The following is a 14,724-nucleotide window of genomic DNA, read 5'->3' on the forward strand; positions in this document are numbered from 1 at the left end:
CCCCCCCAATATGAATATTCTAAGAAACCACTCAGAAGACATTATTATGTATGTTTTTTCTTGTGTAAATTATGCTCTAAATATAAAAAAGAAGCCTTACAGGTGAAGGTGTTAGGGTTTCTCCCTTTAGCTTCCATATAGGATGGACATCAGGCTCAGAAATTTCAATTTCAAAACGTGCTGTTTCACCAACAAATACTTCCACTCCATACAGTGGGCGCTCCACTTTAATTAAACGAGCTAAAATAAAAAAACCCCAAAAGTTCATGTCTGTTTATTTATTCATTCTATATCACAGAAATGTAATACTGTAAAAGATCTCACCTATCCTTTCTTTAGGGCATTCAAATGCTATCACTGATAAATGTTTACCTAACCTCTTTTTAAAAAGTCTACAATCTCCTTAAATAATATGTCTGAAAGTTTAGTTGTTTTTTAGTAAGAATATTTTTCCTCATTATTAACCCAGATATCTGTTACAGTGAATTAAATTCCCTTTTTTCCTGACTGTAAGTGGACATAGAGATCATCACTGTCTTTACAACACCCATTTATATATCTTAAGATATATTGTTGTAAATACTCGTAATAATTGTAAATCTAGATGTTTCAGCTATTCATCATAACAGTATGTTTTCTAAAGGTACAATTTTTGGTGTTTGTCATCCACTTTAATTGCCAACCCAGGCTGACAGTGTTGTACTCTAGATAATGTCTGTCTGTCTACAGTTTTACAAAGGTTTCAGTACTTTCCCTTAGCCAAGGCACAGTGACTTACGCTCAACGCTGACATTAGCACTAGTCTTGTCAGTTCCACAGTCACACTCATAAACACCCTTATCACCCTCTGCAGCCTTCTTGATCTTCAAGATACGGCGCAAGCCATCTGTTTTTATGGAAATTCTGTTGGAAGCTACTAGTTCTTCACCATCTTTGTACCATTTTACTGGCACATCTTTGCTAAGTTCACACTCCAGGGTAATATCATCTTTTTCCACAGCACTGTAGTCTTGTAATTTCACAGTGAAATATGGATCGGCCTCTACAAAAGGCATAGTGGATATGAAACAGTAAATTAGTAATATAAATTTACTAAAATATCAATATTTTGTCACTTTATACTTATTAAAAATGTTTATACATGTTGTGTGCATATTTTAAACTATTTATGTAATTACCTAAGACTTTGAGGTTTGCTTGTGTGTTCAAGTTCTTGACTACGGCCTTTATTTCGGAGATATCATCAAGTGTTACTTCTCTCATTTCTAGTTTATGAACTTTGCCTTCTGAAGTAATAAAAACTGTTCTGCTTGTGTGGAGTCTCTTGTCATTTTTGTACCATTTCACTGGCATGTCTTCATGAGAAAGCTCAAATTGAAAATGAGCTGTTTCCCCTTCTTTCACTGTTTGATCCTGTAGAGGTGAGATGAACTTCAGCCTCACACCTGTAATGTAGACACATAAATAACATCAGAAACAGGTTAATGTGGTTCTAAAATATACATCCTTTATTAATTTTTTATTGTTTTGTTCATAAGAAGATACTTGCCTTCCACAAACAGTCTTGCTGTGCTCTTCTTACCATCAACTTCAGCAGTGTATTCTCCCTCATCATCAAACTGAGAATCATTGATTACAAGAATATGCTTCTTTCCATCTGCAATGATGTCAAATTTTTCTCCAATCTTGAGTATATCAGTGCCCTTAGACCATATAACATTGGCTTCTCTGGTAAGGACACATTCAAACCTTGCTTGGCGCCTCTCAGGGACAGTAACATCTTTTAGGGGCACTGCAAAGTCCAGTTCAATTTCTGGAAGCAAAGCAGAACACATAATTTGTAATGTGCTCCATGTGAAGTCTGTTTAAGTTGATATCATAATCCATGGTGCATCGTACCTTTCACTGTCAGGATAGCTGCAGTAACTGCATTAAGTGCCTGGTAAAGGACTTCACCAGCTTGCTCTAACTTGACTTTGTGCAAAGTTAGGAAGCGTTTTCCTCCTTCAGCTTTGATTTCACATGTCTGGAGAGATGACAGACTTTGGTAAATACAATGCTAATGCCTTACTGCTAGGTATTTTTAATAAAGGGATTCTATAAATATTTTATACACAGTAAAGAATCAGCTAGAAAGATTGGAATTGCTTTTCAAGGAAAGTTAACACTTTTACTCAATAATAAAAAGATGGAGTATATTTCTTCAGCATTCTACACTTCCTTTGAATGTCAGCACCATTCCTAGCAATGTATGTAGGATATTTTTATTATTGTCTAAATAATGTGCTGTAATGCTTTGAGAAAATGAAGCCCTTCAAAATCTAGCTTTTACAGCATATAATTCTTACTTCGAGAACCAGTGTTTTTTAATCACTATAATGCTTAGCCTGTCTATGTTCTGGAGTCAGTAGCAATGACAGACCTGCAAAGATCTTGCTTTAAAGAGTCAAGGGAACTGATCACAGTGTTTAATTTAAATAAATTGTGCTGTAAAATTCAAGGATGCTTACAGGTGAGGGTCTCAGGATCTCTCCTTTCAGCTTCCATTCACCAGGAATATCATCCTCAGATATTTCTGTGTCAAAGTTGGCTGTTTCTTTCTCGTAAACTGTAACATCCTCTAATGGCTTCAGAAGTTCAACTTCACGTTCTAGAATGCACAAATGAACACATATATAATTAGGTCAAGTTTTGATAAGGCTTTATAATAATTCAGGTTACCTTTTTTTGTTTGTTTAGAGGTTTTTGAACATTTGCCTATGAGGTGATTAAATATAATACAAATAAAAGCTTCCTTACCGCCAAGGGTCAGTTTAGCTGGGTATCTGCGACCTTCAACTTCCACTGAATATTCCCCAATATCAGCAGGGCCAGCATTCTTGATTTTCAGGAAAATTTTATTTCCTTCTTTCAAGATTTCTGTCTTGTCAGTTGGTTCAGCAAAAATTTCCTCATCTCCTTTAAACCATTTAACATTTGGTGTATCCTTGACAATGTCACACGTGAAAGTAGCTGTTCCTTTTGGTTTCACATGCTGGTCTCTTATGGGTTTTACTAACCAGTCTCTTATCACTTCTGCATGACAAAAAGTTGCATAAAAATACAGCTTAGAAGACTTTTACTACAAATAGATGAGTCATAAATACAAGAAATAAAACTAACAGATTTTGTATTACAAGAAGATTTTAATAGCTGTAAAAATCTTATCTGTCCATTTATATTGTAACACTATGAGAAAAAGCTTTCCTAATTTTAAAACAGCCCAAATATCCTACAGAGAGAGGAGAACATGATTTTGATTGCTTACCTACTACCTTAACACAAGACGAGCATGACAGCTCAGTGTCTTCCACAGTAACAGTGTAAGTGCCAGCATCAGCATCATCTGAATCAGTGATCGTGAGGGAATGTGACAAACCAATAATGCTCAGAGCAAATTTCCCAGGCTTGTCTTTGATGACCTTCCCGTCCTTCCTCCAGACCACACTTCTTTCTTTGTTAAGCTCACACGTCAGGTACAGTGGCTGGCCTTTAACCACAGTGACTTCTTCTTCAAGAGTTTTCACAAACCGCACTGGGAGTTCTGTGGGAAACACCACATTTTGATTTGTCTCATCCATATACAGAAGGTGTGATGCAGAAACACCTTACATATTAAATCAATATGCGTAGTGATTGATGGAAACAAAAGGATGCATTTACCAATCACTATAAATTCACAAAATACCAGTACTTCTGGCCTAGGGAGTAGCTAGCCTTTAAATTATTGACAAACTTGTAACAGGGAATACCTTCAACAATGAGTTTGGCTGTAGAGGTCTTCTCTTTGTTCCCCAGTCGTAATACACAAGTATATTCACCAGCATCTGACAGCTGGACATCAATAATATGCAGCTTCCTATCTTTGCCATCAGCAATAAACTTGTGTTTTGGGCTCTCTCGGATGTTACTTCCGTCTTTCATCCAGCTGGTAATCGCAGTGGATGGTGAAATAAGGACTTCAAAGATTGCAGAAGATCCAACAGATTCAGCTTCTGTTAGCACTATGTCTTTCATCTCCTTGACAAACTTGAGTGGTACAGCCTTGAGCTGGTAAGTGAATGGAGGTTCTTCTGGAGGTTTTTCACCACCACTGCCTGGCCTGAGTTTCCTTCTTTCTGCATCTGCTGGTGAAGGTGTCTTCTTGGCTGTAATTCAGATTCAGAAATGAATAAACTAATCCTGATTTATTACTTTTGCTTGTAGGTATTGACATGTAGTATCCTACCTTTGACTGGACTGATACCCTTCGGAGTTTCTTCTTTTGGTGGCTTGGCCTCTGAAGTAGAACAGTAATAGTATTAGGAATGTAGTTAAATAAACATACACACTAAAATTAAGACAAACATTTCTTTTACAAATTAGACTCTCTCTTCCTTTAGTAATGTACACATACAAGGGGAGGAAGATAAAAACATACGTATATATTTATACAACTTATACTGTCTATATCTCAATGGTAAGTTCCATATCTTGAACCATGGGAAAGACACATTTTCAGCAGTGGGGTCTGAAAGGCAGCTTAGAAGCTCCTAGTTCCTCAATTTATTGTCCTGCCTATTATTTTGTAAAATTCTGCCATTCCCTGACACTTTACTCACAATTAGGCCCTTGATCAACACCCATCTGTCAAATAAATTAGCTTAAGTACCTATTACAAATTATAATGGGTTTTTTTTTTTTTTAGAGAAAGCACACACTTTTACTGATGAAGATGACAACAATATAAGTTGTATAAATTAGATACATGTTTCAGAACAATGTGATACTCTCACAGGTGAGGGATGTTCTGTTATTTGCCCAACTTGTAATGAATCATCTCAGACTTTTGAAAATGTTTCCCATGCTATGCTGCTTCTCATCATAATTTTGTGAAAAGAAATATAAAAGATACTTTTAATGGGAGAATTATATGAATGAAATGCAGGACAGATTTTATTGCAGTAGATGGAAAAATGAATTCTAAAAAAGATCTGTGAGTTTTTCTGTGAAGATAATGGCAAACAACATGATTTATGCCGTCTTATAAAAGTGTAAGACTAAGACAATGAACATTGATCACACAGATGTATGTACAGAAAGGTAAGACAAACATGTCAAGAGTGACTGCATGTGAACACAGTCAGCTGACAGACTAGATGGAAATGTGAATGATGTTAAAGAATGAAAACAAGTATCACAAAGGTAAATGGTATTCTCCTGAAGCAAATAGTACAAGCACTTCGTGGAAGAATTTGGCAGCAGTCTTCCTCACCTCGCTTTGCATGAGACTTTGCAGGAACATCCAGAACTGCACGTGATTCTCCAGGTGCATCCAAATTCCTGTTCTCACTCAAAAGTCTACTGGTCTGCTCAATCACATAAGCAGGTTCTGATTTCCAGTATTCTTTCTCTCCTTCTGCTTTCTTGGGAGTTATTATCTTACCTATGCTTGAGGAGCAACTAACTTCTCCATTTGCAGGTATTCCTTTGTTTGCTGGTATTTTGTCTGAAAGCTTTCCCTTCTCTTTTTTCATGGTAATAGATGTGCTTTTCCCAATGCCATGTTTAGCTGATGTTTTTTCATTTGATACACCTTCTGTCACTGGAAGTTCTTTTCCCAAAAGCTTCACTTCTTCCATAGTCAAAGAAGATTTCTTTTCTTCAGTTTTATCTTTGCTGCTTTTGAGAGCTTGAGTTTCTTTATGTTCATCCTGAATGCTATGAACTTCTTGACAAGTTTTTTTATCTTGGCTCCCTGGTAGCTGAATAAGAGTTTTCTTTAATGACTCAGATCTGTCAACTGTTTCATCTTTGACTCCCTTTTCATGTTCTCCTAAGGAAACGTCATCTTCTATTCCTTCTCCTGTAATTATTGTATCAAATTCTTCTTTTTCCACAGGCAGCTTCTCAGGGGCATTTGATTGCCTAATTTTGTCTTTTTTTAAGTGGGTGCTGAAGGTAGTTTTCTCTTCCTTCTCTGGTAGAATCTTTTTGCCTGTTTTTTTATCACTTAGGAGTGCTTTCTCAGTCAGCAATTGTCCTGAACTTTCCTCATACTGAACTTCTCCTTCCTCTGCAGAATACTTTTCTCTTGCTTTTCTTTCCACTACTTCTGGCTTAAGAACAGACGGTTTAAAGATTATGTAAGCTTTTTCTCTGGGAACTTCCTCATCTTCAGTGGGGTGTTCTAGGTCAACATCTTCTCTCAATGCTGGTTCAGTTTCCTCAGACAGGTCTAACGAATATAGCTCTGCTGATGTCAAGTCCAGATTCTCATCTCTTCTATCAACTTGAATAATTTCCATCTTCTTTACTTCTTTATCAAGAATCTTATCTATAGGAATTTCAGCTACCGAGGTACCAGATTTCTTCATCCATTGAGTTTTATTTGGTATGCCATGTTCCTTCATGCATTCTTCAAGAGGAACTTCAGATTTCTGTAGAGTAAATCCTCCTCTCACTTCTTCAGTACTAAGCAGAGGAGTTTCAGCTATTCCTGCCTCTGTGACATCCTTTACAAATGAAATTTTATCCTTAATGGGAAATTCTTCAGGTTGCAAACTGATTTTTGATTTTCTCTCTTTTCCTAGAAGTCTTTTCTGGTCCCTGGGCTCATACAGCTCTCTGGGTATATGTTTAGGAACATAAGTTGACTCAATTTCCTCTTCTTTTTCATGCACAATAATCTTTCCTTCATGAAGAACAGTAAACTTGTCAGATACTTTCTCTACCGCACCTTCCCTATGAACAACCAATTTGATTTCGTCCCCTTTTTGTTCTCCAGAATCTCTTTCCACATGTTCAGAGGCTATAGAAATCAATTTCAATTCCTCATCAGGTAGTGGTGGTTCATCCTTTGCATGAGTAAAGTGATCTATTGCAACTTCTATTTTCTCACCTGTAAGGGTAGTCTTTCTTGAAACTATAGGTGTCATTTCTGGCTCCTCTTCTTCAGGAGCCAGGATAAAATGTTTAAGAGCCACTTTTTCCTGTTCGTCTCCCTCTGGCTTCAGTATTCCATCAGTTGTTTCCAGTGAGATTTTAAATTCAAGTGGTTCTACTATCTGAATGTCCAGAACTGTCTCCTTCGGATTTACTCTCTCTTTTACACACAAGTGTTTCTCAACCAAAACCTTCTTTAACAGAATTGACTCAGGCTTTTCTTCCTCTACTGCGGGCATTTTATGTCTATGCTTTAGTACAGATGGTACATCAGGCTTTTCTGCAGCTACAAAGGTTTCACAGGTAATTTAGAGAGTTAAAATCCATAAGAATAAGCATCAGGAATAATATATTTTAAGACAAAATTTCCAGCTATACCTGAAATAAAATCAACATAGAACATTTTTCCTCCACTCAACAGAAAACTTACAACACAATCACAACACAAAAGAAAGATAAGAATGGCACACAAACAGTAGAGAAGAACAAAGTAAACCACTGTTATGGTACAGAGCATTGTCCTACTATTTTGCCAATTTAAATCCAATCCAGGTTAAAAGTAGCAGAAAATGACAGTTTTCTAAGGCCTATTTGGCCACCTATATAAAATGGGTTACTTATGCCACTGCAGGCCTGGCTAATCACCAAATCAATGGCCAAGAGACATTCATGATTAGGCTCCTCAAGTGCCTAAGATCTGAGCTCTACTGTAAGATGAGGCCCTTTGAACGATGGGTGAGCAGCATGTACATCAGCTCTACTGATGGACCTCAGGTTCAGAGTGCTTCAGATGAACTGGACTCTTCACAGTTCCTTTTTCACAGCAGGGTATGATCCAGGGTCCTAAGCATATCCAATGAAAGGAGCAATACTCTAGTTCTTCAACACCACTGCTACTTTACCTCAGGACTTCAATAACAAATTAAAAGCAGAAAACCAAACAACACAAGAATTGTTTAAAAATATGCGTAGCCTTTCTTTTGCTATACAGAAAACACAAAATGCAGTTCACAAGACATACATCAGCACATAAACAATATCAAGGAATCAACAGAATACACAAATTTCATGGTAGGACAGTAAATAAAGACACACATATCACCATCCAGAATCGAGAGCACAATTTAATCTCCATGGTGTATCAGAAACACTTATCTTTTAGATTAGGTGACAGTATTAGAGTAACAAGATCCTTGAATAGGACCTCAAATCTTCCTGTAATGAATGAGTTGTATGATTATACAGCTCTTCATTCTCTTTATCCTGACGGTATTTAGGTATTTCAGAGAAAAAAAGCGAACTATAAATAGCATAGAATAACCATAAATACCTGCTTTCTTTCCAACCACTGGGACTGTCACTGGAGTAGTAACAGCTGGTGCTGGTTCTGCTGCTGGTTTTGGAGATTTTAGAGCTGTAGAAATAAAAAAGAGTGCTCATATATTTGTTTTATTAAATAATTTTATTTGAAATATGATGTTCTTAAAAATGTTCTGTAGATTGTTTGAAAGTTCCAGTCTTAGTAATACTAAAGACATTAAACATATGTCCTTTTAGCCAGAAATCTCTGAATGGAAAATAATAGATGCACAAGAAAGACTGCACCGGTATTCATGAATAAAGAATTCTTACCTACTGCAGGTTTAGGTTCAGGCCCAGGAAGTGGGATAGCTGCTTGCTTAGGTTCTGGCATTTCAAATACAACAATTACAAATAGGTTAATTTACACATTTTGTAATCCCATTTAACATTAAGGTTAGAAGCAACAGTACAAAGAGAGTTGATTGAAGACGGAATTTATTGTTTTATATTTTATGTAGTTAGAAAGCAAGAAATTAACTTGAGATAAACTCTCGTAAAGCAAGATACAATGGAAAAAAGATGATTTTTCAAGCACTGAAGAATTAAAGACAAGAAGAAATCCAGAAGAACGCAAACTGGTTAATGATGACACAATAGTCATGGACAGACTAGATGATAGTAATGCATTAGGTTAATACAGCATGATATTCAGCAATGAATATAATTTAGTTGCTGCAATAAAGAAAAAGAGCACCACACATCTGTACCTTTTGGTGGTTCAGGTATATGTTTCTCCTCTTTTTTTATGACAGGTATCTCAGTTTTCTTCTTCGGAACTTCTGGGACTTTAAAATATTATTTTTATTTTGTAAGATATATTGAAACACCTTGAATCCCCAAATATAATTATCTCCAATGTATTTAAAAGTTTTCATTCTTTTTAGACATAAACAAATTCAGATGTTCATAAAGTTTAGGAATATGTATTTTTAAGAGTGAGATCTGAATAAATTAGAAACACTAAATGGACAAAAGGACAAATATTTGCAAAACGTTACCTAAAAAGAATGCTTGGATTAACTGTTTCCCTGTGGTTGTATTTTTACCAGTATTATAAAATGCTTGTAAAGTGCTCTTCTATACACAGTGAAGACTGAGAAACAATTCCAAAATGCAGAAATCAGACCCAACTGTAGATGTCAAATTTGGTTGTGATTTAGTTTACACAATTAGGTTAATACAAGCCATCTTTTAAAATCTCACTTTCATTCCTGAATTTCAGAGAATACTACTTAAAAGGGGATTTTTTTTTTTTTAAATTATACTTTACCAGATAGGTTTGAATGTAATCTAGTACCTTCAGGTTTCTTAATTTTTTCTACTGGTGTAGGTACTGGTTTAACTTCTGGTTTAGGTTCTTTTTCTGGTTTAGGTTCTTCCTCTTCCGAAACTTTTTAAGAACTTTAAAAGAAAAGGCATTTCAGTTTTTAAAGCAGAGGTAAACAAAAGAGTAAGACAGTGAACAAGACAAAAGATTTAAAATATATCAACAATCATAAAGAAACAGGAATGTAAAATATATAGTTCAATATGAACAGAAGATTTTTGTGTGACTATCCAAGATACTATTCTGAAAGCCTTTTTAAATTCAAAGTCATCTAGAGCAAAAAGATGTTTTTATTAAGAGCAGTCCATCTGAGAGGAAAGATGTCAATGTTAACTGTCTATGACAGAATAAATGTTCTTATAATATATATTTCTTATCATATTTAAGTGATGATTTACCATACACAATTATGCATTAACTGCAGTTACAGATGATTTTCAGGGACAAAGTGCAGGATTATGGAATAAACTCCTATTAACTTCAGTGAGAGAACAATACTGAATCTTGAAGTGTTATATTTGGAGAGCTCAAATTTTTATAATGCCTGTTTTTCATTTTACTTATTTCACTTATTTTTGTCCTGTCCGATATCTGTCTTGGCTATCTAATGAGACTGTAATCTGAAAAACTGAATATCTATATTTTATTATGTTGTCTGAAATTTGAAGGTCAGGTGCAAGGTACACGGACATGAATCATCCTGCAGTAGTATTTAAAACAGAACTGAAATTAGTGCTTCCTTTTTCTAAGCAATAATTCAGCATGAAGTGATTCAGAAGGCTCCAGACTTTTCAGGAAAGGAGACTGATGTCCAATAGTACCACAGAGTTCTGCAATCCATGCAGTACATCTAAGAAAACCATAAAAGAGAATACAGATGCTACCCATGTGACTTTAATAACATTTACACTGTCACTGGAAAATACTTAGGGATCCAGAAGCTGAAGACAGTGGAAAACTGTCAACTCTAGTACAGACTTTACAGAGATCAGGAAAACAGAAGAGAGTTACAGGGATCCAGATTTTCAGTGTTCTGCTTTGTTTTCATCATATATCCTTTGGATCTGACAGATTTTCAGGATATCTTCACTTATCCCTGCAACTATAAATGCTTTCCCCAAGAAACAGACATCAGGTAGTACTTCGTTTGTGTCATTTTCCATATCACACACAAAACAATAACACTTAGAGGAATATACTGAACAATGTTAATATGCTGTTTTTTTTTAAAACAGAGCCAAGTTACTATACCTCTTTTTAAAACAACTTCTTCTTTTGGTGGAGGAGTAACTTCAGGAATTACTCTGCGAGGTTTCTTTACAAGTCCAGGCACTTAAAAGAATATTATTCCAGATTTTATTATGGGTTAATAACAGTAGTAAGAGCTAACCAACAACTAACCATTCCAAACACACAAATCAAATGCTGGTCCACTACTGGATATTAAAAGCAAAGATAAAACTGCTGAGACTGAAGTTGATAATTTTGATACTTTTTCTATATTATTTGTGTACAGTTATCTTCTAAGCTTATGCATAAGAGGAAATTTTCATACAAATCAACAAAGGAGAAGTATGGTTTGACAAAACTATAAGGGTTATGTATCCAAAGAGAGTTACAGTAATGTTTTTATCTCCTTTTCTTCTTTCACTACAGGCTTATGCTATATATCTATTCATCTGAACTGTCTATCTGTGATGTTTATAAGGATCCAGTTAGTTTAATTTCTAGACCTGGAACAGCATTAAGAACATACGTTCACTGCTTAGCTGCTTAGCTTGTCTTAAGCTTGAGTACATATGGAAATTATAAGGAAGTACTTGTAAAGTGTCTTGCACAATTCACTATTAATCTCCATCTCTGGAAAGAGTCCTCTCACAAAAATAAGTTACATTTCAGACAAATAATAAATGAAGTATGTTTGAACAATGTAATATATATTTAAACAGTATATTACTTTTATTTCTCCCTAAGCAGAGAACCAAAGTGAGCATCTACACAAGTGACAGAACTCATAAAAAAATATCTCACTCTTCTGTGATTTTGCCTCTTTCATCTCAAGAATCGTATGATGGGAGATTAAAGTGGACATAAACATAACATGAACATCCAAGACTGGAGTCCAGTGTTGAGCATAATCTAACATAGACATCTTTTTTATATTTCTGAGCAAATTAAAGAAGAAGATATTGAGAACTACAACTTTGAGCTTATGAGAGGCTTAATTTAAGTAAGTTTCTTATATTAGCCAGGTACCTTTGGCAGGTGGGGGTTCCAATTTCGGAGGCTCACCAGGTTTTGCAGTCACAACTTTCTTCCTTGATTCAGGAGCTTTAAAGAAAATTATTTGAATTTTACAACACACATCATTAGATTAAAAAAAGAAAAGAACTTTCTAAAAAAATCTAAACAACTGATTAATACTATTGACATAATAGAAAGACAAGAGCTACAAAGCTAAGATTCTGGCTGATTAACTGTTTAGAAGAAATCAGATGATCTGTATGAAGTATTGTTGATCAGAAACCCATGTTCCTATAGTAACATCAGCAAATTATTATTGAGGATTCTTTTCATTTGTAAGAACATGTTGAAGATAGAAGAATTATGTTAAGGACAGAAGAATGTGTTAACTTGGTTAAGATTTTTTTAAAGAATTTTATTTTTTCCATAACTATTGAAAGAGTCCATGTAAACTGACTGGGCACAACATTGGTAAAAAATCAGAAGGGATTGAGCATTAGTAAGGCACGTAATTAAAGTGATAATAAAATAGAAAATAATTTTTAAAAAGACCCAAAGTGATAAGTTTAAAAGCATGCTTTTCAAGATTCATCAGTATAATTTAAAAGGATTATATGTTTGAGTTCCCACTGTTAATTGTGGCTTCAGATGATTATACCTTTAAGCAGTTCTTTTGCCAATTTAATGTCTTCTACTGGTGGAGTAGGTGGTCGTGGTTTTCGCTTTTCAGGGATCTTCTTTTCAGGTTCCAGCACTTTAAATAACATTAGGTAAATTTAGTATAAATTTATTACCACAGTAGTTATGTGAAGAGCAATGTACAAATGTAAAGACGGTCATTTTCCATTTCCAATGAAGCCAGTGAAAAAATTTCATTGAACTAAATGAGAGTATGAAAGACCCTTAGGCTATTGCTTTGTAGCATGCACACAATACAAATACCCAAGTTGACTTAAAAAAGCATGTTAATAACATGCTTAACAAGGTGGGAAACCAAATGACGGGAAGACTCTCATCAACAAGAAACAAAGTGAAAGCATTTAAAATAATCTGTACATCGTACTTGGAATTAAGAGACCAGAACTCATTTCCAAAACACAGTAACAGAGGAAGAATTACACAGAGAGGTACAACACAGAGGTGCATGTGTGAAGAATGACAGAGCAAGAAAAAAACTGCACAGTAACGAAAGAAAGGTGTCTGGCAGCCTCTAGGTAGGTACTTTGTATACCTTCAACTGGTAAGGCTTCTTCTACTTCTGCAACTGGAATTTCTTCTGCTTCTTCAGGCTCAATCTCCTTTATGATTTCATATTCTTTAAAGAATATTGACAACTGGTGTAAGTTTCCAATTATAAGATTGTTTCACATGAACAATTATGTGGATATCACTGAAAAGAAAGCTACTCCAATAGACACAGACAAATACATGTTAGGATAAGTAATCACTCAGTATCTGTTACATTTGCAGTTAATGCATGCTTTTGAAAAATTATTGTCTTTCTATGTAAGAATGAATCAGCGTCATGTGAAGGATAGTATTTTTTATGTGTACAATATACACTAATCATTAAATTTGTGGATGAGTCATTGTCACTCGAAAGAATAAAAATGTCAATGCTCTCAATTAGCTTAAGATTATAACAGCAATAAAATACTAGGTTTTAAGAGACTCAAATTTAGTGAGAATTGGTTATTATCTTAAAAAGAGACACACTTTGTTAGGAATATCCTGTGTAGGAACGTATGTCACTTGAAAATATTTAATTTTGAAAGTGATATTTTACTTCCAAACATGAAAATATAATAGTGGATACAAGAAATATAGACTGGTATCACCCAAAATATGAAGTGAAAAATTTACAAATATTACAATGAAAAATTAGAACACCATTTATTTTAAAGCTTATGTTTAGAAGAATGGGACAAAGGATTGTCCTTACAGTAATAGCTGTGATGGTATATACCTTCACTTGGTAGTGGTTCAGGTATTTTAGGAACAGCAACAGGTACTTTCTCCTCTGGGACAGGTTTCTTGGGCATCTCAGGCACTTTAAAAAATATGAGTTCTTTTTATTTGTATGTATATAAATGTACATATGGAACATAAAAAAGACAAAGACACCTAGCACACAGAAAATCACAGTAAGTAACAGTGGCCATAACCATGAAAGACTATGCTGAAAGCAGTCTTTTCCAAGGTAGTCTACATACAATGGACATATTTTACAGACTCAGTTATGAACAAAGAAAAGATAGAAGAAGAGAAAACATTTCTTCTCAGGAGATGCCTCCTGGCAATATATACCTTTGGTTGGACGAGGCTCTGGTTTTTTAAATTCTGGCTTCTTAGGTGTTGTAAGAGGCACTTTCTCTTCTGGGGCAGTTCTCTCTGGCACTTCAGGTGCTTTAAAGATATTAGTAAATTTTCATTTTTGTGAACAATAAGATACACATACATGTACAACAATGACAAGTGCAATGACTAAAAAGAGTAAGGCATTCAAAACATGAAGAGTAAGTTTTTAAGTGAGAGATTAATCACTCAGATACCTAAGCACTGTGTACATCAGTGAAAGAGGGGAAAAAGAATTCAGAGAATAGAGAAAAGGAGAGGGTCAGTCACTGATGTATGTACCTTTAACTGAAGGAACTATATGTTTTTTAAGGACAGGCATAGGTTCTGGTATTTTTGGCACAGCCACAGCTTTCTTCGGTACAGCCACGGGTTTCTTGGGCACTGCCACAGTCTTTGGGGGAATGACCACTGACACCTCCTCTTCTGGCTCTTCCTTCTCAGCCACCTCAGGCACTTTAAAGATATTAGTA

General features: G+C 35.1%; 1 protein-coding gene across 1 annotated transcript in view; it reads right to left on the reverse strand.

Annotated features, from left to right (window-relative positions):
* TTN (titin) overlaps positions 1–14,711 on the reverse strand; it is a gene marked incomplete at its 5' end in the record, with an annotated part of 110,854 nt that extends 96,143 nt beyond the window's left edge. The window contains 21 exons of the mRNA XM_009696706.1: positions 101–240; positions 779–1,042; positions 1,179–1,445; positions 1,550–1,813; positions 1,900–2,026; positions 2,511–2,650; positions 2,800–3,075; positions 3,308–3,583; positions 3,792–4,187; positions 4,268–4,318; positions 8,294–8,377; positions 8,596–8,649; positions 9,033–9,110; positions 9,623–9,715; positions 10,904–10,984; positions 11,909–11,983; positions 12,555–12,650; positions 13,128–13,211; positions 13,863–13,946; positions 14,204–14,302; positions 14,534–14,711. Coding sequence (XP_009695008.1) covers positions 101–240; positions 779–1,042; positions 1,179–1,445; positions 1,550–1,813; positions 1,900–2,026; positions 2,511–2,650; positions 2,800–3,075; positions 3,308–3,583; positions 3,792–4,187; positions 4,268–4,318; positions 8,294–8,377; positions 8,596–8,649; positions 9,033–9,110; positions 9,623–9,715; positions 10,904–10,984; positions 11,909–11,983; positions 12,555–12,650; positions 13,128–13,211; positions 13,863–13,946; positions 14,204–14,302; positions 14,534–14,711 — 3,207 coding nt within the window. The remainder of the gene's footprint in view (positions 1–100; positions 241–778; positions 1,043–1,178; positions 1,446–1,549; positions 1,814–1,899; positions 2,027–2,510; positions 2,651–2,799; positions 3,076–3,307; positions 3,584–3,791; positions 4,188–4,267; positions 4,319–8,293; positions 8,378–8,595; positions 8,650–9,032; positions 9,111–9,622; positions 9,716–10,903; positions 10,985–11,908; positions 11,984–12,554; positions 12,651–13,127; positions 13,212–13,862; positions 13,947–14,203; positions 14,303–14,533) is intronic.
* Between the last annotated feature and the right edge of the window lie 13 nt (positions 14,712–14,724).

This window comes from Cariama cristata, unplaced genomic scaffold (assembly GCF_000690535.1).
Source record: "Cariama cristata isolate BGI_N322 unplaced genomic scaffold, ASM69053v1 scaffold29373, whole genome shotgun sequence".
Taxonomy (NCBI): Eukaryota; Metazoa; Chordata; class Aves; order Cariamiformes; family Cariamidae; genus Cariama; species Cariama cristata.